The sequence below is a fragment of the Dama dama genome, chromosome 7 (genome assembly GCF_033118175.1).
Source record: "Dama dama isolate Ldn47 chromosome 7, ASM3311817v1, whole genome shotgun sequence".
Taxonomy (NCBI): domain Eukaryota; kingdom Metazoa; phylum Chordata; class Mammalia; order Artiodactyla; family Cervidae; genus Dama; species Dama dama.
The window spans coordinates 26,960,643-26,983,107 of record NC_083687.1 but is presented as its reverse complement, the minus strand read 5'-3'; the positions used below and the strand labels follow the sequence as shown (position 1 = coordinate 26,983,107).

The 22,465-nt window shown below is 44.6% G+C and overlaps 2 protein-coding genes across 5 annotated transcripts in view; both read left to right on the top strand.

Annotated features, from left to right (window-relative positions):
- The first annotated feature begins 147 nt into the window (after window positions 1-147).
- Window positions 148-18,433, top strand: LOC133059591 (uncharacterized). Of its 2 annotated transcripts, none has more exons than XM_061146927.1 (2): window positions 148-1,073; window positions 18,291-18,433. In XM_061146927.1, the coding sequence occupies exon 2, from the start codon at window positions 18,314-18,316 to the stop codon at window positions 18,431-18,433; it is 120 nt and encodes a 39-aa protein (XP_061002910.1). In that variant the 5' UTR covers window positions 148-1,073; window positions 18,291-18,313. The 2 variants fall into 2 exon arrangements, with proteins under 2 accessions (XP_061002910.1, XP_061002909.1); XM_061146926.1 differs by lacking the exon at window positions 148-1,073 and adding an exon at window positions 3,058-3,185.
- The window catches only part of CILK1 (ciliogenesis associated kinase 1), a 29,806-nt gene continuing 25,666 nt past the window's right edge, over window positions 18,326-22,465 (top strand). For all 3 annotated transcript variants that reach the window (XR_009693588.1, XM_061146918.1, XM_061146919.1), the window contains exons 1-2: window positions 18,326-18,563; window positions 20,432-20,486. Coding sequence is in view for 2 of the 3 variants with exons in the window: in XM_061146918.1 (XP_061002901.1) it covers window positions 18,463-18,563; window positions 20,432-20,486 (156 nt within the window). In the remaining variant the exon portion in view is untranslated. The remainder of the gene's footprint in view (window positions 18,564-20,431; window positions 20,487-22,465) is intronic.

Sequence of the window (22,465 nt, the reverse complement as noted above, 5' to 3'; positions counted from 1 at the left end):
CCTGGTGGAAACCCCGGACGCCGCAGCGGAGCTGCTCGTCTGCTGCGGAAACCTGCGCCGGCGCGGCGAGCATGCGCACTGCCGAGCCGCCGTCGCCCGGCTCCGCGGCCCCCTCGCTGCCCGGTGGAATGCGAGGGACATTCGCTTGGTTTGCGCGCGAGGCACAGCCCGGGTTAGGACATCGGGCGTCCGAAAGCCAAATTCGACCTAGTGTTCGGCTCAGTGAACTTATGCAAACTTGAACAGGCGTTAACTCAAACTTAGAGTTAAGACCCTCAGGCAAGCGGTCCTAAGGCATCGAATTGGTGCTCGGGGTGGTCGCTACACGGTTCTCGGCGACAGTGGCTAGAATCCCAACCCAGGACCGCAAACAGTGGAATTCCACTATCGTAAGGCCGTCATAATTACTAAGCTTCTCAAAAACACGGTTCTGGAGGTTGAGAAAAAGAGGCGCTCAGGAGAAAAGCCCGAGAGAAAACTTAGCCCCCCAGCCCCCGCAACGCACGTCGCACTGCAAACCCCATCATGCAACGCAAGGAGGACGTTGGGGCTCTACGGCCCCGATAGTCTGCGGCGACGGCTCCCGTGGCACAGTGGGATTTGTAGTCAGCCACTCCACGTAGAGCGCCGGTACTCACACGCTGTCCTGGCCCCGCCTCTTAAAGCCCAAACACCTGATTTCACTTCCGCAGAAGGCATTCGGTTTTGGCTGGCGGTATATTACTTTCCCACACTTGACTTTGTTTTAAATACTGACTTTGGCATGCTATGTGTAAACCTAGCCTTGGAGCTTCTTACCTTCTTTCAGCAAACATTTATGGTGTTTCTGAAATTTCTACTAGGTGTGGGGTACTAGTCACCAGGTTTCCAAACCCTACTCGTGATTCCACGAATTCACAAGAGTTTAAATCTCTTATCCGTTATTTTATTCTGTTTATTTAGAGCTTAGTAATGCAGTACATTTTTCTGCAGAAAAACAGAGGCAGAAAAAAAGAAAGGGAGGGGTGCAGAATGGTGAGCTACATTATGGAAGCCTCAACTATTATCTTTTAATATTAGGATCCATCGTTCTGGTGGGTATGTTTTCATTTGCCTCCTAAGTCAGCTACCTGTAAAAAGTATATTCTTATTTAAAGGAGACTAAAAGTTTACCAGTTTTTAGTTTTTAAAGGAGACTCTAGGGCTTAGGTCTTTTAATGATGATTTTCCTCCCAATGACGTCTTGTAAATCATATTTTGAAATTAAAACGGGAGAAAGACTAGATGTAGTCTAGAAGTAGAAGGAAATGCTATATGTGATTCATGAATACAAAAGATCGGTTTTGCAAATGAGGAATGAAAATTTAAATATTTTCTGAACTAGTCTGTTTCATTAAACTGGTTGAATGCTCATAACAGATTATATCTAGTATTCTATTCTAGTAAACAATAAAGTTTAATAAAACAATAATTAGTATTTGTAACAATAAATTGAGCATCTACTTTATTAAAATGCTGTTATGTTATCTAAATTTTTCAATTTTAGATAAGTATTCACTCTATCCACTGGACCTTTTTACAGGGTTGTATTATTTCATCATATTATGTAATACATGGTTATAATTTTCCCTAGGCTAGGACTACTGACCTAAGCCACTTACTAGCTCAGTGGACCCTTTTTAAAGGTAGATCAGGACAGTCCATTTGCCTATTGCTTGATCAACTGAGTTTGACTAAAACTGATCATTTTAAATACTTCAAAAATCACTTTTCATAGAGGTGGTTATATGATTTGTTAGGCTGCCTCCTGTCTCCATATCTTTTTGTTTATAATGACTTTCAATTTTCATTTGCCATATGGTTTGGGTGTTATGTAGGTAAACGTGAATGTAGATAAATGTTATACAATTGCCAAGTGGACAGATGACCCTTTCTCATTTGGGACAGGAAGTCTAAGGAAGCTTAGCAGTCTTGTATCTTGTTTCTTCAACAGAAGCAAGAGAAAAGAGGGATTCAGGCCTTTTGCGTAGATTCTTTTTGGAAATAATTTTTTCAGTTCTCAGAATTCAAAAACAAAGACAGTGAGAGAAAACTGATATGAGCTGGAGAAAGGATTACTCAGAGAAAGGATTACTGCTTTATTAATTTAAATTGTGTTGCTTAGGGCAATGTGTTTCTCCTGACCAGTAGTATCAGCACCAGAATTCTGGGGAGAGGGCCCAGCAATCTGTTTTCACAAGCTCTTGGGGGTGATTCTGATGTCTCCAGCTAAAGTGTGAGAATCCTTAGCGTGGGGGCAATTATGTGAATTTAAATCGAGGACCTCGAAGCAATTTATTTTCTCAAAGTGGTTCAGAGCCAGTCTTCATAGGGATGATTTACCTTTGCAATATAACTAACGACACAAGGGACCGCGTTTAAGAAGTGTTAAATTTCAAATAACTCGTTACACCCTGAGACCAATCTGTAGTTACCTAGTGTATTGTCCACCTGAGGAACAATCCAGTTTTCCAAACTAAAGTTGCTCAAAACATAAAAACTCTTTAAGTTCCAATGGATGCTAACACGCAGTCTGGTTTTTATTTTAAATATTTTTTATTACGGTAAAATAAATACGATGCGATTTGCCATGTTTAACCACTTTTCGGTGGCATTACAGATATGTTTTTTAAAGCCAGGAAAGCGTGTCCACCATGATCACCTGTAATGGGGTGTCTTCCGAACGTGCATCCTCGGCCTGCATCTCTCCATCCCGTGCCCTAGGCGGCCGCGTGGAGCTGGAGGGCTCCTCGGCGGTAGGCGGGACGCAGGGCCCCTGGGCTGCCGCGGGCCGCGGTGGAGAGCGGAGCGCGCGGCTGGGCGCCCCAACCGGTCCGGCCGCGGTGCAAGGACGCGCGGGGCCAGCGAGGGGAGCTGCAGGGTAACTTTTCCCAGGGAAAGCGGCCGGTCGTCCCCACCACAAGCCTCTCAGCCTTTTGTTTGTTTTCCTGCCGGAGGCTGGAGAGCGGCCGGGTCCCCGCTGCTCACCATGCGCCGGGCGGCCCGCGCCCCTCGCCGGCGCCCCCGGGCGTCCCTGCGCGGACCTCTCGGCCCGTCCTAGCGGGGGTCGCCCTGCTCCGGCTCCAGCTCCCGGGCCGGCCCCGCGCCCGCCTTCCGAGGAACCGCGCTCCCCGCAGGGGCGGGCCCTCGCCTGTGTCGCGGCGCCGGTAAGTGGGGTCGGGGACGAGGGGCTTCCGCCGGGTGACCTGTCACTGGGGGTGATGGACCCGAGCTGCGAGGGGCCCCCCGCCCCCTGCGGTGGCCCCAAGAGGGAATGGAGGGCGAGAGGGAGGCTCTCGGGTTGTAGTCTCTCCGCGGTCCTGTGGGTCTCTCCTTCTTGGCAGAAAAACTCCCATTTCCTCCGAGTCGGGAAGATTTTGCTGGGTGTTTACCTTTTAGCGTTAAAGGGGGGGAAAGATCCCGGCCGGATTTGAAGCCCCTTTCGTAGAAGGTGGAGGGACTTGCTTTTGGAATTTACCCGACTAGGCCTTTGGCTGTCCCGCAAGGGGTCTGAGCAAATCTTCACACATTTCTGTGCAACCATTTTTCACTGGGTTTCTTATTGCTCTGCTTCCTTTCTTACTAATCTGAGTAGATGTTATGAGAGAGATGTCGGGAGGATTTTTCAGAACCGCCGTTTCTTTTGTAATGCACCTTTTAAAGTTTGACAGTAGCATGGAGGGCTTTTACTTTTAAATATAAAAGTAGGTGAATGCCTATTTTTCTGAAAAGAGTATTCGTTTCCACTTATAACTAAATAAAGAACTGCTCTTGCTGAAGCTGGATTATAGAGAGAAAATATCACCCTGAATTTTGCATCCAGGGCTAGATTTCTCTAAGGTGTTGGCACTTGTGTTTTTTATTTTAGCCTGGAGCACTTTTTGTACAGTTTGATAGCTATAGTTTTCATTTCTCACATTTTCCAGTGAGTGGGTTTTCAGGATGTGCCTCCAAAGTGAATTGTACTATTGCCGAATATAAAATTAAACCGAGTTTTAAATTTGTGTAGTTAACATATAAATTATTAAGAAGAATTTGTGCCTCAACCATATGTTAGCTGTGCTAGAAGTTAATGTATTCATAAATATGCACATTTGAAATAGTTTCCGAACAAAGCACTGCAATTTGGTAAAGAATTTGGCCTTCCTATCTGTTTGAGAACAAGTAATTGTGGATGTAGAAATAAGAGCCGTGTTGGGACTCTTTATTTAAAATAATATACCACTGCTTGCCCTAAGGTCCAGCCCTCACTGTAGTGACCCTGCCTGTCCATTTTGCCTTGTCCCCTTCTCCAAAGTTAAAACTAGTGGCAGGGCAGGAATGGGCAGCCACATTTCTAAGTGAGACCAGTTTAGTTTCAGATGATGGAAGGATGTGTTGGAGGGTCGATGGAGCCTGTCTGAGTGGGCAGAGGTCTGTCCTAGCCAAGGGAACTCAACATTTAGTCACAGAGAAATGGTTTTTCTCACTGAGACTTCTTATATAGATTGTGTGTAAAGAAGCTAAAAGAACCAGCCTTTGGGGGTTTTATTTGTTGACTGTTTCACATCATCAAAGCTCTTTTTTCTATTTTTATTGTTTTCTTCTCATTGCTTTTGAGGTTCCTAGTAATGGTGGAAATTCTGTCAGTCTTGAACCTTTGGAATTATCTTGAGCCATCGTTTCCTTCTTTTCCTTCATCCTTTCTATCAATGAGTCATCAAGACCTTTGACCTGTGGTTTATATAGAACCCTTCCTCCATATTCTATTCCAGAGCCTCACCCTTCCTCCCCAGCAGATGGGGGCAGCCTCCCAAGCTGGCTCAGTAAAGTAAAAGTGAGAGTCACTCAGTCGACTCTTTGTGACCCCATGGACTATACAGTCCATGAAATTTTCCAGGCCAGAATACTGGAGTGGGTAGCCTTTCCCTTCTCCTCAGGATCTTCCCAACCCAGGGATCAAAGCCAGGTCTCCCACATTGCATGTGGGTTCTTTACCAGCTGAGCAACAAGGGAAGCCTGGCTCTTAGTAAATCCTCATTAAATGTTTGCTGAGTGAGTGGATGGATAGATGGGTGAATGGATAAATGAGTGAATGAATGAATGAGACACACCACCGCCTTTCTCATCTCTTCAGCTTCTTGTCCATCTAGTCTCTTAAAACTATCGCTTCTTCATATCTTTCCTTGCCTTGCAACCCTCGAGTTCTCTCCCTTCTCAACTATCCCAAGTCTAAAATAATTTAAATAATTTGCCTGATTTTTTGAAGCCTTTCATAACCAGGCCTCACCCCTCCCATCTAAGTCTGATTTTCAGGTCAGCATACATCTTTGCACTCTGTGGGTGTAGTCTTTTTGCTGGCCTGTTCTACTAAAGGGGGCAAGGATGGCTCCTGCTCAGATCACTGACCTAGAAACCCCCACACTTCTCCCCTCTCTCCTGTGCAAATCTTAGCCTTCTTCGGGGAAAGAACCTAAGTCCTCACTTCTTTTATAACATCTTCTCTGTTCATTTCTCTAGCAAGTTTGCAGATACTTGTTTGTTAGGCCTTCGTTATTTTGACTGTATTGATCTCTAATTGATTTAGGTTATTTTAAGCCTCTTTAGGGTTGGAGTGGTATTTTTCTGCATGGTAATGTGGGGTTGTGGGCTTTGAACTCAAACAGAATTGAGGTTGGGGCTCATCCTCTGTACTTATGTGGCCTTATGGATTCTTCAAGCATTAGGTTGCGTGTTCATGCTCAATCGCTAAGTCGTGTTGGACTCTTTGCAATTCCATGGGCTATAGCCCTCCAGGCTCCCCTATCCCTGGGATTTTCCTGGCAAGAATACAGGAGCAGGTTGCCATTTCCTCCTCCAGGGGATCTTCTGGACGCAGGGATCAAACCTGGGTCTCCTGCCTTGGCAGGCAGATTCTTTATCACTGAGCTACCTGGGAAGCCAGTCGTCGTATGTAAGATAGGGGAGGTGCCTCCCCATCTGGCTGCAGTGTGGAGATGGTCTAGGTACCTGAACAGCACCTGGAACACACCTGACAAAAATCTGCTCATCCCTCCACAGTGACTTGAAGCCCTGAACATGTAGCAGATATTTGGTAGATGTGTGTCGGCTGACTTGGAGTCAAGTCACGGCTCGGCTTGGAGGCCTAGAGGCTGGCAACCATGTAGAATCCTTAGTAAGTGTTATCCTGCCCTTACTTAAAATGGCTTGAGCTTAGGTTATTCCTGGCTACAGCTCTGTTTCTGGGATCTGCTGCTGTCTTTCCATGTGAAACTTGCCAGGAACAAGGACGCCTTTAAATTTTTTTCTTCTTTTTCACTGCTTCTTTGCAGCAAGCTCCTCCATTTCATTTTGCAGGATCTTGCTGAGTTGGAGTTGTACATAGCACTTCTGTCTTTCTGATCGTGGGGGTATGTGTGAGTGTGTGTATTTATGGAAGGACGAGTTGCCTAGCGGTTTCTGGGCAGAATTCTGGGCACAGTGACCTTTCTGTGCATCTTGATCTGTCAGCCTGTGAATAGTGTCTTACTTAACCATAAATTATTTCATCAGCTCTCTTGGATGACCATGGCCTTCTGAGAAAGGCCTGTAACTAGATCACCAGAAACCTCCTATCTGTGGACCTCAGTGTTTGTGGTTTCTGTGGGTGACTGGGAAAATGTACAAATAGAGATGTGTGCCGGGTGACTTACACACATATCTACAGTGTAACTGGGTCCTAGACTGACTGTGCTTACCTTGAAACAGTTTTAGCATCTTTATGTGTACAGAGTGTTTGAGAAAATTACCTGGTGAAAACAATTTACTGAAGCAAATCACTTTCAGGGGCAAATTACATTGAAATGCTAAGTGTTATGGCAGGTAGAAATCAGAAACACCTCTACCAGTAGCCTAGAAGTAGAAGACACAGCAAAGGATCCTCTCGAGGTGGTAACCAAGGCTGATGTAAAATTCACACTCACTGTCTCTGCTCCTCGTGAGGTGCTGTCCGATGCTAGGAAAATTCTGCTGCTCACTAGAATCCAAGGGAAATACTCAGTCCAAGCAGAGCGCTTCCTTTCTTGATTCCTTCCAAGGAAACAAGCATCCTTGCACATTAAGTATCTGGCTTGCTGTACTTTGAAAGTTGAAACCTTTATAGAAAGAGTGCCTGGGTTTGAACTCACGTGCAGCTGGCTTCAGATCCTGGGAGCGCTGCCTTGTGAAGCCAACTCAGAGTTTGAAAAAAAAGTACATCTTTGGAGAGCTGTCACTTTTTTTGTATGTCATTTCAGGGTTAGTAGCCTTCCTCTACTTTTTACAAAAGGGGAAGTGGGAGCATTTGTTATATCATTAATCACCTATGGAAACAGTGTCCAAGTGTCCTCCTGGAAACCCTGTGCTTTGCAAGTGAAATTTATTGATTGATTTAACTCACAAAAGTGAGTGAGGAAAAAGTAAGCCGTGTATACCTACATATTACCTTGGCTGTTAAAAAGCACTTGTTTTCCTAAATTGTTGTGAAACTTTTGAGAAGGATTCATAATTTTTATGGCCTGGCCTCTATAGAGCTGTTCAGTTTTGCAAATTATATATGCGGGATGGCGGTAGAAGTGGGGTTGATGGTATAGGAAAATTGTGTTAAGTCTCTTCAGTTGTGTCCAACTCTTTGAGACCCAACTCTCGAGACTCTTATGGACTATAGCCTACCAGGCTCTCTCTGTCCATAGGACTCCAGGCAAGAATACTGGAGTGGGTTGCCATTTCCTCCTCCAGGGGAATCTTCCTGACCCAGGGATTGAACCTGCCTCTCTTACGTCTCCTGCAGGGGCTGGAGGGTTCCTTACCACTGTGACCTGTGCGTGATCACTTGTCCCTGACTCTTTGCGACCCCATGGACTGTAGCCCTCCAGGCTCCTCTGTCCATGGGGATTTTCCAGGCAAGAATACTGGAGTGGGTTGCCATGCCCTCCTCCAGGGGATCTTCTCAACCCAGGGATCGAACCAGGTCTCCCACACTGTAGGCAGATTCTTTACCGTCTGAGCCACCAGGGAAGCCTCTAGTGCCACCAAATTGACAATAGTCAAAGTGTCCCTTTACAAACCTGTAAGTTACTCATTCATTCATTAATTCATTCAGCACATCTTTGTTATGAGCACCTATTCAGGCCAACTGGATGCCAGGTATCTATCTGGATGCTGGGAATACAGTTGTGAACAGAACAAAACCTCTGCCCTCAGGGAGCTTATATTCCCAAGATACACGCAGTCTGTACATGTAACCCTGTGACTCAGGGGTAAATGTGGGTTATGCAGAAAAGGCTCAAGTGCTTCTGCCTCCTTGCAGGGTTTCCCTGTGTTTTAAAGGATCCACACACCATGCCCTGCATGTCCTGCCTGCCGCCTGCTTTTGAAAACAGACTTGTACTGGATGCGGCCGTGCCCATTGATTCACGTGCCATCTGTGATGGCTTTTGTGCTACAGCAGAGGACTTGGGTAGTGGTGACAGGGACATGTCACCCTCACAGCCTAACGTGTTTACCGGCCCTTCACAGAAAACATTTGCTGATCACTGCTCTGTTTTATTTTTATGTTAAGCATTGTCTTCCTTAACATGTGTCATTGATTTGTTTTGTTATCATGCATGATTGTGAAGCATCTTAATGTTTCATGAGCTCTGCTGTGATTTAAACGTGCTGTGATATTTGAGTAGCACTTGAATATGAGACATGTTATGACTCCCTCCCTCATCTTCACCTCAACCTCTCTAGCCCACCCTTAGAACAGAGGGTGGTCAACAGGTGAGCAGCTGGGGCCCAGACCACGACCACCGCCTTCATGAAGCTGAGAGACTGTCATCCCGGCTCATACACAATTTCCCATTAGTCAGGGGCAAGTTATTCTTCCTCTGGGTCTTCAATATTTCCTTTCTCTTTGGTTCTTCACAGCCCACAAACTACATAGAATGAGGGTTCCTGTTGTGGTTCAGTTGCTAAGTCATGTCCGACTCTTTGTAACCCTATGGACCGCATCACGCCAGGCTCCTCTTTCCTTCACTGTCTTCCAGAGTTTGCTTAGATTCACGTCCATTGAGTAGGTGATGCCATCCAACCATCTCATCCTCTCTTGCCCTCTTCTCCCTTTGCCTTCAATCTTTCCCAGCATCAGGGTCTTTTCTAATGAGTCAGCTCTTTGCATCAGGTGGCCAAAGTATTGGAGCTTCTATGGGACCTAGTTTAGAAATAATCTACAAGCAGTGGAAGACTTTCCTTTGGGATCAAGGCATCTGGCCCTTTGCAGGAGAAGTGATAGAAGGTTCTAGACCTCTCTCCTGGGACCCAAGACCTGGTGTGTGAGTTCTTTTCTCAGGAGCTCAGGTTGAAGGAGGAGAGGGAGGTCGGAATATAAAACAGCCTTTGTGGAATAGCAGAGGGCAACCCAGGTAATGGTTTTCTTCTTCCATCCTTCCAGTTAAAGGCAGTGTGAGCATGATCAGTCGTTCAGTCGTATCTGACTTTTGCGACCTCATGGACTGTACCCCACAAAGCTTCTCCGTCCATGGGATTTTCCAGGCAAGAATACTGGAGCAGGTTCCCATTTCCTTCTCCAGGGGATCTTCCCAACCCAGAGATCGAAGCCACATCTCCTGCATTCTAGGTGGATTCTTTACCCCTGAGTCACCAGGGAGACCCAAGACAGTAGCCAGAAGCATCTCTGATATGCTCCTTGGCACAGGAATGGCACAGCAAGACCCACAGTTGGCCTTGTAGCTGCTGCCCCCAGTGCAGAAAAAAGCACTAATCTAAGAGGCAAAATACTCAAAGGACATTTTCACTGAAATATATATGGGGAGCAGAATTAGGTCCCAGAAAAAAAAAGGAAAAGAAATAGATGTACTACTTTTAGTACCCTTTTAAAAGAAGTGTGACAGTATTAACTTTACTCTTGTAAAGTTAGGACACGTGTGAACCTAGACTTCATGCCACTTGAGGTAAAACGGAACTCAGAGTTACCAGGAGAAGGGCCCTTGAGTATTTTGCACATGATCCAGTTTTCCTATGAGGACAGGTGAAAGCAGTAGCATCCTTTCAGTGGAAAACAATCAAGGCTCAGAGAGAAGAGCATACAAGTCTGAATGGGGGGAGAGGGGCTGGTAAACCGCAATTTCCAGAGATGCCCACTTTTGCATACAATGTGCTGCCTCCTATCTTTAAAAAATGAGTAATTGTGTCATTTACTCAGTGGCTCTCAAGCTTTCAAAAATAAAGAGTGGACCACCCTGTGTCCAGACGGTTTCCCAGGCTGGGGATGAGCAGGGCACCCGGCTTGCACTGCTGGCCGTGAGCAGATGGAGTGTCCCTCTGAGGACGGAACCGGGAGTGAGGGGCAATTGGGACAGACTGCAGGAACGTTTCCCCAAAGTCACCCAGACCCCAAATCCATAGCATTTATTTCAAAGTTGGACTGGAACCCTTTGAAATCGAAATATAGCTGTATCACTCTGTGAGTTGGGTACAGCCTAGCCCAGAGGCCATAGACCTGATCTGACTACCTTGCAGAGGCTTTGCTGTGATTCTCTGTGACCCAGTAATTCCAGCACTGTGGTGGGAGGTCTCAGGCAGCCTGCCTGCTTTAATCTTTCTGCAGTATTTACTATTCTTCCATCTCAGAACTTCAGAACATTTCTGCTCAGGGCAGACCCTCTGGTTGCCATGACTTTGCACATGAAGAAATAGAAGCACTGTGTTTGGAGGTACTTACCAAGGGTGGTATAAGACATACCTAGCAACAACTGAAATTCATATTCTGACCATTTAAACCATGAGAACCTGCTGGTGAAAGCAAATCAGGAGGGATGAGAACACAGATGAAGGAAGTATGGGAGTGTCTGGGGTGGGGTTGTGTGTCACTGGCCCCTGAGGAGGTGGGGGACAGGGCACTGTGACCTCTCGTGGAGAGAGCTGTTGGCTGTGTCTATATGGGTTGGGACAAGACGCCCTGAGGAGGTGATGTAAACAGTCCACCTGCAATGCAGAAGACGCAGTAGACGTGGGTTTGACCCCTGGGTCGGGAAGATCCTCTGGAGGAGGAAATGGCAACCCACTGCAGTATTTTTGCATAGAGAATCCCATGGACAGAGGAGCCTGGCAGGCTACTGTCCATGGGGTTGCAAAGAGTCAGACACGACTGAGTTACACTGAGCACAAACATCTCAAATTTCATTCATGTTGTACCATATGATAGGAGTATCAGGACTCGGAGGGGGAGAAGGGGTAGATTTGGAGCTTTGGGGGTCTGGCTGAGGCAGTGGGACTCTTGTCCCGCTCTGGATGGGAGCACATGGGGTCCCTCTGGGGAACCATCTGCCCTTCGCTAGCTTTTGTGCATGTGATTGGAAAGGTGGAAATGTTGATCCTTTTTTTTTCCCCCCTAGCCAAGTGCTAGCTTGATTCCTGACCCAGAGAGTCATAGAACCACAGAGCATTAGAGCAGGAAACAACCTCACTTCATTAAGTCTCTCTTCCTAACTTCACGGAAATTAACCCGAGGACCGAGAGATGCTCTGAGGCACAGGGGGTCTGAGCTGAGTGGAAACTGGGACTCGGTCCCTCTTTGTCCACAATCAGTCACCTCCGCTGTAGGCAGTGGGTGCTGGCAAGGTCCCTGCTGGGTCCGCCAAAGCTGGATTGTAGAATGAGGCCAACTGGAGCATGGCCACATCAGTGGTTTCCGTATTTGAACTTTGAGCTACAAAGTACTCCTTTTAATTCCTCTCGTTTTCAGATCCTCAAAAGATTTCATGACCTTTGGATCTTTTGCAATCGCGCCCTTGAGTTTGATGCAGTCGGCCTGGGTTCCTGTCTCAGTGCCATCGCTGATTAGTTGCATAACCTTGAATAAGTAGCTGTGTCTCCGGTTCCTTATCTGTAAAGTAGGGTAATAATAATAGTACCTACCTGGCACCGTTGAGAGGACGGAATAGATTAATATATACAAAGCACTTATCATGCTACTTTGTACATAGTTAGTTCTAGAATTATTATTACCGCCTTTTTGGCTTATTCGTGGATGTGATTAAATTATTTGAGATGGGGAGATAAACCTCGGTTGTCTGAGTGGGTATGTGTGTGTTCAGTCATGTCCGACTCTTTGCGACCCTATGGACTGTAGCCTGCCAGGCTGCTCTGACTGTGGGATTCTCCAGGCAAAAACACTGTGGAGTGGGTTGCCAAGCCCTCCTCCAGGGGACCTTCCTGACCCAGGGATCGAACCCACCTCTCCTGTGTCTCCTGCATTGGCAGGCAGATTCATTACCACTGAGCCACCGAGGAAGCCCTATCTGAGTGAGCCCTAAATGCAAACACTAGTCTTCATAAGAGAGAAGCAGAGGGAGATTTGACACAGAGAGAGAAGGCAGTGCAGCCACAGAGGCAGGGATTGAGGTGATGTGGCTGTGAGCCGAGGAACACCAGCAGCCACCAGTTGCCGGAAGAGACAAAGAATGAATTCCTCCTTGAGCCTCTAAAGAAAGTGCCAATACCTTGACCTCAGTCCAGTGATCCTGGTTACAGGCTTTGGCCTCCAGAAACATGAAAGAATACATTTCCGTTGTTTTAAGTCACCAAGTTTATGGTAATTTGCAAACAGCAGCTGTGGGAAACTAACATCATTGGTAAGGAAAATTTTTAAAAATTGGTTTTTGTCAGTGATGCATGGATCAGTAAGTGACGTGTCCTTGACAAGAGAACTTAGCCTTTATTTAGAAATCAGTGGCCCTAAGCCTTCCTTGAGATTCCTGGCCAGTGGTCCACATGGTGACTTCTTCCTTGTGCCGCTGTAGCACTGTGGTCGTCTCCACCCCGCCAGGAACTTACCCCAATTGCCGTGCCCCAGTCACTGTACGTGTCCCACAGGAGTGCTTTCATCTGTCCTTGATAGAATACCTGATGGTGGCTTCAGCACCAGGACTTTTGACTAGGTCATAGAACAAGAAATCGAAAGCAGATATTTTCAGGCATCTTGCAGCAGCCCAGTGATGTCATCCAGGACTCAGCTTCTTTCTTTGCGTCCATCCTCAACAGCTGGGATTCTCATCTTGAGAGCTGACATCTCATCATCACCAGAAGACTGTCTCAGTTCTAAATATCACGGCTTTATACAACCATGTTCAAGGTGAAAACACAGGGCAACCTCTTGGTCAGCTGTCTCTGCTGATGTCGCTTCAGTCATGTCGGACTCTGTGTGACCCCATGGACTGTAGCCCGCCAGGCTCCTCTGTCCATGGGGATTCTCCAAGCAAGAATAGTGGAGTGGGTTGCCATGCCCTCCTCCAGGGGATCTTCTTGACCCAGGGATCAAACCCTGGTCTCCTGCATTACAAGCAGATTCTTTACCGCTGAGCCACCAGAGAAGCCCCAACTGTGTCTATAGGGGAGTAGATTCCCCCTCAGAAGACTTTCTCTTCCGTCGGCAGCTCACTTTCTTTCCCGATTCATAAGTCAGACCATCGTCCCACTCCTAAATAATATTCAGTAGGAGGTAGAATTGCTTAGCTTGGCTTTGACTGGTCCTAGTTCATGCCCTGAGGCTGTAGTAAGTGGCTGCCATCCCTGATTATATTGAACCCTGAATAAAATCAGTTCAGTTCAGTTCAGTTCAGTTGCTCAGTCGTGTCCGACTCTTTGTGACTCCATGAATCGCAGCACGCCAGGCCTCCCTGTCCATCACCAACTCCCAGAGTTTACTCAAACTCATGCCCATAGAGTCGTTGATGCCATCCAGCCATCTCATCCTCTGTCGTCCTCTTCTCCTCCTACCCCCAATCCCTCCAAGCATCAGGGTCTTTTCCAATGAGTCAACTCTTCGCATGAGGTGGCCAAAGTATTGGAGTTTCAGCTTCAGCATCAGTCGTGATGCCGAAGCTGAATAAAATCAGAGCTCTATAAACGAAGCGGCAAGAGGAGCATGGCTGTTGGGCATTGGCATCTCACATGGTCCTTCTTTCTCCTAGCGTGTTGTCTATCACCCTGTTGCTTTCCTAGAGTGGCAGTGAGTTTTTGTCGTTTCCTTTTAGAGCATAACGTGGGTCATTACATTCAGGCCACCACAAAAATGATGATCAGCTGAACGATACTGATCTCAAATCTCATTAACCACTTCCTGCTAGGTTATGTTCAGAATTGACTGGTTGAATGCTACTTTTTGTCTAATGTTAATTTGAATAATGCCACTTCTTCTTCTTCTTTTTTTGTGGTATAGGAAATAATTTACTAGAGCATAGAAAACTCAGATAGCTGTCATGGTCCTGTCCTCTGGATTCATATATAATGTAACTCATCCTTCTTTCCAGTATCCCTCTGTACACTTGAAATAATCAACACGGCTTCCTGAGTCTCCTTTTCTTCCCGCATTCTGTTTTTTCAGCTACTCTTCTTATGCTTTCATTTAGCCCGTTAGTATGTCCTTTGATATCTTTCTTGAAGTCTGTCACCCAGAGTTGAACAGGTTCAGGTGTAGGTTGAGACTCTCACACATCCCTTATTCTGGACCCACCAGCTGCCATGTTGCAAAACTCCAGTGGACACCATTCATGTAGTTCTCTATGATACCCCAGAGTTGTGCAATATATTAGCCTTGTCTGAATGCTCTCCTTCTAATAAGAACTCTAACAGTGCACTATCTTTAGGGGGAAAAAATGCAACAGCCTTAGAGCATCTCCAGTGAGAGGTTTTGTACACACCTCAAATTCAACACCATAGAAAATAGATCCCACAGTGTCTCCTTCTCTAACATTCATCCTGTCCAGAACCTTGGTTCAGACCTTCTACCTAGTTCACCTAACTGTTGCAGTATTCTCAAACTTGTCTGTCTGCCTCAAGTTTCTCTATTCCAACATCAGTGTGAATAGTCAAGAGGGATCTTCCTCATGTGATTTCCCTGCTTAAAAACCCCAGAGAGTTCCCTTGTGGCAGGGTAAAGACCAAATTCCTGCATGACAAATACACCTTTTCACAACTAGACCTCACTCAGTTTCTCGCCATAGCCTGCATTTCCTTACTGCCCTCCATGGCTTTTATGCCCTAGCTTTGTACTTCACAGTTGGGTTGCACATTGGAATCCCCTGGAGGGCTTTCTAAACGACCAGAGCTCAGCCCCTACTCTTGACCTTCTCTTAGAAGTGGGACTTGGGCATCATTATCTGTTAAAAATTTCCCAAGTGATTCTACAGTTTACACAGTGTAGGAATGAATAGGTGTTTGCCACCTTGTAAGCATACCAAGCTCTTATACCCACCTACCTTCGGCAGAGTTTTTTTCCATCTGTAATTCCTTTCTCTCCCTTTTCTGTATAATAAAACTTCGCTTATTCTTCAAATCTCAATACTGCTTTTGCTCTGAAGGGTTGTCAGATCTCTCCCTCCTCCCAAGAATTGCTGTCTCTACCGTAGGTTCATAGTGTTTCCTGCTACTTCCATGTACGTGACAGTTGTGAGTCATTTAAAGGAAGGACCGTTCCCTTATCCATAATGTACCCCAAAAGCCTTGCATAGTGCTTGGCATCTTGGTATGAATAAAATCAGACACTGTCAACCTGACTTCAGTGCCCGAAGAGACTCTAGTCAGATCCGTTTTACAGCACTATGTGATTACTCGAAATAAAATTAAAAAGCAGCTGCTATGGTGTGTTGAGGGTCAAATCTTGCCAGATTAATTGAGTTTTGTTCTATGATAATGTGACTGACAGTAGCAAGGAGGAATCATAAGGGTGACTGTACTAAATGAATGACCCATTCTAACATGATTTTGATAAAGCTCTTAATTTTTTCAAGAGGGCTTTCTCAACGGTAATCTTGGAAAACATTTTCCCAATTATACAATTTTAGTCGATGAGGAAGTAACTATCAAAGAAAGGCTTCAATGATTAATAATTAATAGATATGAATTATTATTATTATAGTATAATCCCCATTGTCCCCCCCTAAAAAATGGGGGAAAGCCCACGTGCTACTGGAATGTAGATCGTTACTAAATTTTGGTCACCATAATTCATCAAGGAGATGGAAAAATGTGTGAGGATTCGGAGATGAATGCCAAAGATAATTAAAGGAGTGGAAAAATCTGTCCTATGAGGAAAGGTTGTGTAATTACAGCAAGAGGAGGCTGAGAGGTACACATCTGATTACTAATTTGATGAACATGCACATTTTCACGAGATAGTTTTTTTATGTCCGCAAAAGATGCAGCATAAGGAAATTAGAATAGTCAGGTTTAAGTTGGACATTAAGAAGAATATTCTAACTGACTAGATTACAAAATGCAAATCTGATCATGTTATTTTCTTGTTAAAAAAAAATTGACTTCCCATTGTCTCTAGATGAAAGCCTACTTTAAAAAAAAATTAAGCATGTAATTTATTGGTTAGCTGATTTTTGACAAATCAAAGTTCCAGTGTTTTTTTTTTAAGGAAAATGACATACAACAATGGTTTGGGAATTTTAACTTGGAAAATGAAATTATGAATCATGCAAAAACCGTATTGTCGTATCAAAAATGTTGTCTAGTCTCTAAGTTGTATCTGACTCTTTGTGATCCCGTGGACTGTAGCCTGCCAGTCTTCTCTGTCCATGGGATTCTCCAGGCAAGAATACTGGAATGGGTTGCCATTCCCTTCTCCAGGGGGTCTTCCCAACCCAGGGATTGAACTAGAATCTCATGCGTCTCCTGCATTGACAGATTCTTTACCCCTGAGCCACCTGGGAAACCCCATATGAAAAATAGATGGAGATAAATATAAACAAGAAGGAAAAACACAGAGCCCCAGATTGCTAATGTTGTGGCCCAAATGCTGTTTCTATGTTGAGACATAGCTTGAATCCAAAATAGTCCATAATGCACTAATCGTGAAGTGGAGAAGCCATGATATATGATGTGTTCTATCTTATGAACAAGTTCATAGTAGGTTTTATTAATTAAATCTACATTAAAATATTTTAGGCTGAAAAAATGCTTAAGATAACATATTATCTTTTTAAAGATTTACTTCCTCTACCATTCTGAGAATTTTTTTCAACTTTTAGTCTATAATAATTCAAACATACTACAGAGGTGCCAGAACAGTACATAGAATACCTAGACACCTTTTCCCTGATTTGCCTTAAGTGACATCATACAGTATTTATCTTTCTCGGACTTATTTCACCTGACTTTTTGTCCCCTGTTTCACCCCAAACATTCATCGACCAATATTTGCATCCATCCGCAAATCTTATCTGTAACAAATTGTGAAGTTTTCCTAATACTGAATTTCTTAATTCCCTCTTTCCTTCTACATTTATTGATTGGAATTCTTTTGGAAGGAGAAGTTGTATTGTCTGGATTTAGTTGCAGAATGTCATGTACTTCTAACCATTCTTTTCTGATCTTTTGAATTTTCAGATTATTAGTTTGACAGATGTATTTTTAATGCCTTGAGTGTTCTTATTTAAAGTATTTACATTTTATTAATGTTTGCCTAAAGGCATTGCAATCACTTAAGTTATGTACTACATTTTCTTCATTATAGGCAGACTGAATGACAGTTTTATAAATGAAAAAATCAATGACTTATCTTTTTTAAAAAACACAAGTGAATGACTTTAAGAGACACACCCTGCATGCAGGCCTTAAAAAAATTACTAGTTCTTTGTTTAGCTTCCAAATGTCTAGTAATAAAAATATTAAAATACTATCTTTGCCTAGCCACAAACAGTTCATGAAGCACGTGTAAGTTCTATATCAGGAGAATCTTAATTTAAGCATTTCTTGGCTTTTGTGTGTTTACATTGTTAATTGTAGCTGAATTACACAGAACACAGCAAATTTAGCATGGATTTTTGTAGCTCAGCAATTTCCATCAGCCGTAGTTATCATGTAGTGTTTGCCTACCGTGGTTAGTCAGCAGAAAGGTATCGAATTGCAGCTGATTAATTTCTGAGTCAGTGGTGAAATCACTTTCCAAGAATTCTCTCTCTCGTTTTATAAAAAATTAGAAAAGAGCATTATTTAGACCAGAAGTGGACAAACCTTTTTTTGTAAAGGGCACGATGATACATCCCTTAGGCTTTGTGGACCATACAGTCCATGTCACACCTACTTGGCTGTGTAGCATGAAAACAGATGCCAATAATATGCAAGTGAGTGGGCATGACTGTGTGCCAATAAAACTTTATTTACAAATAACTGATGATGAGCTGGGGGGTCACAACCGGCTCCTGATTTAGCCAGACTCAGAATGTCCGTTAACATCTATCCTTGTCTCTTATCGTTCTCTACAGGCAGAAGACTCACCTTTGAAAATATGTCTTTGGGAGATAGTCACGTTCTGTTGAATACCGTGTGCTGGTGCTGTCATAGAAAAATCTGGTTACACTCTGGGGAGGTCGGCTGCGGCTGCAGGACTGACCCGCCTCGGCCCTGAGATGAGTGTCCGGCCTCAGCGGGCACACCATGAATAGATACACAACCATCAAGCAACTCGGGGATGGAACCTATGGTTCCGTCCTGCTGGGAAGAAGCATCGAGTCTGGGGAACTGATTGCTATTAAAAAGTGAGTTTTATCCTTCATACTCGTGGTTCTTACCCCGGCTATCTGTTCTCAGATTCCCTGCTCCCTGCCCTGGTTTCCCGGAATTAACTTCCCAATAAACTCCCTGCATCCGAGTCCTTGCCTCAGACTCTGCTTTCAAAGAACCCAAACTAAGAGCTTTTAACCTCTTCCTATCAATTGTAGGATCAAGCCCCCAGTTTTACAAATCGGCCCCTTCCTGTTTTCTTTGGCGCGTATCTTCCCACTAACTGCTTATCTACTTCATCCCAGCCACTCTGGCCTTTGGCTTCTTGAACTCACCAGATACCTTTCTGCCCGTTGCCTTCCTGTGCTACTCGCTACCCCACGCCTCCAACTGGGCCGAATTCCCCGGTCCTTCAGGTCTCGGTTTAATACCACTTCCCTGGACAACTGTCCCTGATACCTTAGACAAGGTTAGGTCGCTTTGGGGCCCAGTTTCACGATGCCCTGACCCTTTCCTCCATAGCACTCGGTACAGAAGACGGTTGATCACCTGCCTTCCTGCTCCAAGGTCAGTGCCATGAGGAATGTCTGTCTCGTGCCTGGGCCTCTGCCACGTAGCACGGGCCAGAAAAATACTGAGGGCATGAATAAAGGGACTGGTCACTCAGCTGAGAAAATGTGATATCGGGGACAGACTGTCAGAATGAGAGGGAGAGATGAGAGTTGGTCTTCAGTAGCCAGCGATGAGACCTTGGGGAAATGGCATAACTTCTCTGCGTCTTGGTTTCCTCCCATCCCATCTGTCTCGTGGGGCTGCCATGAGATTCAAATGAGAGGATGTGGTTGAAGTGCTGTGAAAGCGGGCACCCTTAGCTTTCTGGCCAGCTCACCGGGCTCTCTGTCTCCTCAGGCTCTGGGCCAGGGGTTGGCACACTTTTCCTGCAAAGGGCCAAGCAGTAAATATTTTGGGCTTTGTAGGCCATACAGTCTCCATCACAACCCAGCTCTGCTGTCGCAGTGGGAAGGCAGCCACAGATCATATAGAAGCAAACGGCTGTGATTGTGTTCCAGCAGAACTTCATTTGTGGAAGCTGAAGCTTGGATTTCAGATCACTTTCACATGTCACGATTTACTATTTTTCTTTTGTCTTCTGCAACCATTTAGAAACATCGGTGAGGGACTTCCCTGGTGGGTCAGTGGCTAAGACTCCATGCTCCCAATGCAAGTTCAGTCCCTGGTTAGGGAACTAGGTCCCACATGCAGCAACTAAGACCCAAATAAATAAATATTTTTACAATAAAATAAAAGATAAGTGCCCTTCTTGTCTCGTGGGCTGTATCAAATCAGATGGTCAGGGGGAGCTGGCCCATGGGTCATAGTTTGCCAACCCCTGTACCACAGGGCCTGTCCTTGTGCAGTCCAACATGGCGGCAAGTAATCATGTGTCATTTAAATTTAAAATTTAAATTAAGAATTCAGTTTCTGCGTTGCACTAGCCTCACTCCAACTGCTCAGTAGTCACGTGCATCTAATGGCTCCCATACTGAACAGCACAGAACATTCCCACCAATACAGAAAGTTTGATTGGACAGCTCTGGTCTAGATAAAATAAGCCCATGGGATTTTCCCATGGTCAGCTAATTAGCGACAGAGCAAGACATCAGTCCAGACCTCTTTGCAGTACCCTGTACTGACTCTCCTGGGGAACTTTTGTGCTGAAAAATTGATTGCACTGCCAGATTTCTCAGTAAAGTGCTGTTTTGGATAGTATAATATTTGATAGAAATTGGAACCCACTTTAAGCACTGTTCATTAGGTCCAGAACGAAAACTTTTTTTTAAAAGATAAAACATAGCCTGTTACTGGGAATAAGCGTGCTGTTTGTTTCTCTCTTCTCTTTTAGAATGAAAAGAAAGTTTTATTCCTGGGAAGAATGCATGAACCTTCGGGAGGTCAAGGTATTTATTAACACATGAGGGAATAATTTACATATGGTTGATTAAAATTGCTTTATACATGGTAGGTTTATAGTTGATACAGTTAGAATTGTTTCACTGAAGCTGAAAAAGGAGGCAGATGATAACAATACAGTTAACAGCTAAGAGAAGAAGATTGTGGTATTGCATTAGTGCATGTATTTTTTTTTTTAAGTTTTTTTTGTGTGTATTCATGTACTTTATTTAAATCTTTGTAATAGACTGTTAACCACAGATTTATTCAGCTTTCACTAGTTTCTCACTAATGTCCCTTTTCTTTCAAGTTATGATGAAATGTACATAACATAATATTTACCTTTTTAAACACTTTTTAAAAGATTTGCACCACTTTGTTTACATAGTAAACTAAACAGTATTAGTAAATCTGTCATACCATCCAGAAATTGAAATATGCAGTAATCATATTGTATAGTCGTCTCTGAGGAAAGCTTTTTTGCACATTTTCCACAAACAATGGCTGTGCATTAAGGTTAACAGAAACTCAAAGGAAAATGGCAGGTTGCCAGGTAGATAGTCGGAGAAATAGCAGACACTATTGGAATGACAAAGGTGTCCCATGCTAGAACCCAGAGGGCTCAAAATAGATTCAGAATTGCGTATTTGACCTAAAAATGGTACAGTTCAGTGGCATTAAGTATATACATTATTGTACTGCCATCAGTCGCATCCATCTCCAGGACTCTTCATCTTGTAAAGCTGAGACTCTTTACCCATTAAACAAAAATTCCCATGAATCCCTCCCCCCAGCCCCTGGCCAGCACCATTCTACATTCTATCTGTATGAATTCAACTACACTAGGTACCTCATTGCAATCATATAGTATTTGTCTTTTTTTGTGACTGGCTTATTTCACTTAAAATGTCTTCAAGATTCATCCCCGTGTCAGGATTTCCTTCCTTTTTGAGGCTGATTAACAGTCCATTGTGTGGATGTATTATATATTGTTTATCCATTCATCCATCGATGGGCATTGAGACTCCTTTGGCTATTATGAACCTTCCCATATCTTTAAACTCCTTTCCACTGGCTCCTTGTCTTCCATCTATCAATGTGCCCATTGTTCTCTCTAACCAGACTCAGCCCTCCCTCCGCTGGACCCCCCACCCATCCCTCTTCCTGACCTCACTTTCCAGATTCCCCCCCTGCCATCACTTCCCCCCACCACTGACTTTGCACTTCACTGAATCAGGCGTTGTGATGAAGCTGCTCTCCTAACAGCCACAAGCTGCTGTCTTAGCTGCCAAGCCCAGGATCATTTTCTCAGGCATTTTCTTGTCTGTGGACCACTTCCGCCTCTCCTCCCCTCCTCTCCCGTGTCTGTGAACTCTGCTTTGACCCACCTTTTTCCTCCTTTCATGCCTTTCACCAATGGTTGTATGAGTTCACCCTTTAAATAATGATAATTTCTCACACTCTCTTCTCAGCAATTTTTTTCCTTTGCTTTGACTTCTCCCAAGGGATTTTATTCATTCCCCTTCCTTCAGCAGCCCCTTCACATCTTTTATCTTACCTATGCATTTAGATCAGGGGTCAATAAATAGCCTGCTGCCTGTTTTTATTTTTAAAAAATTGTTGGAATGCAGCCATGTCTGTTTGTTTGCATATTATCTATGGCTGGTTTCAGGCTACACTGCCCAAGCTGAGTAGTTGCAGCAGGGACTATGTATGACCAGGAAAGCCTAAGATATATACTGTCTGTCCCTTGACAGAAAAGTTTGCCGACCCCTGCTTCAGGTCCGTATATCCAACTGCTTAGTGGACATGAGTGCCTGAATTTTCTAGATTGTCTGCGTCCCCCAGGGCTCATTGTTTCTCCCTCTTCTGTCATAATTATCGTTTACCCCCCCACTCAGAAACCACAGCTCATGGCAGTGGCCTGTGTGACCCCACTCCCCACACATCTCATCTCCCCGGCACTCAGCTGTTCACACACCATCTA

Bases quoted from the DNA above. Each gene is read 5' to 3' on its own strand.
- LOC133059591 (XM_061146927.1), top strand. From the start codon at position 18,314: ATGTCTTTGGGAGATAGTCACGTTCTGTTGAATACCGTGTGCTGGTGC.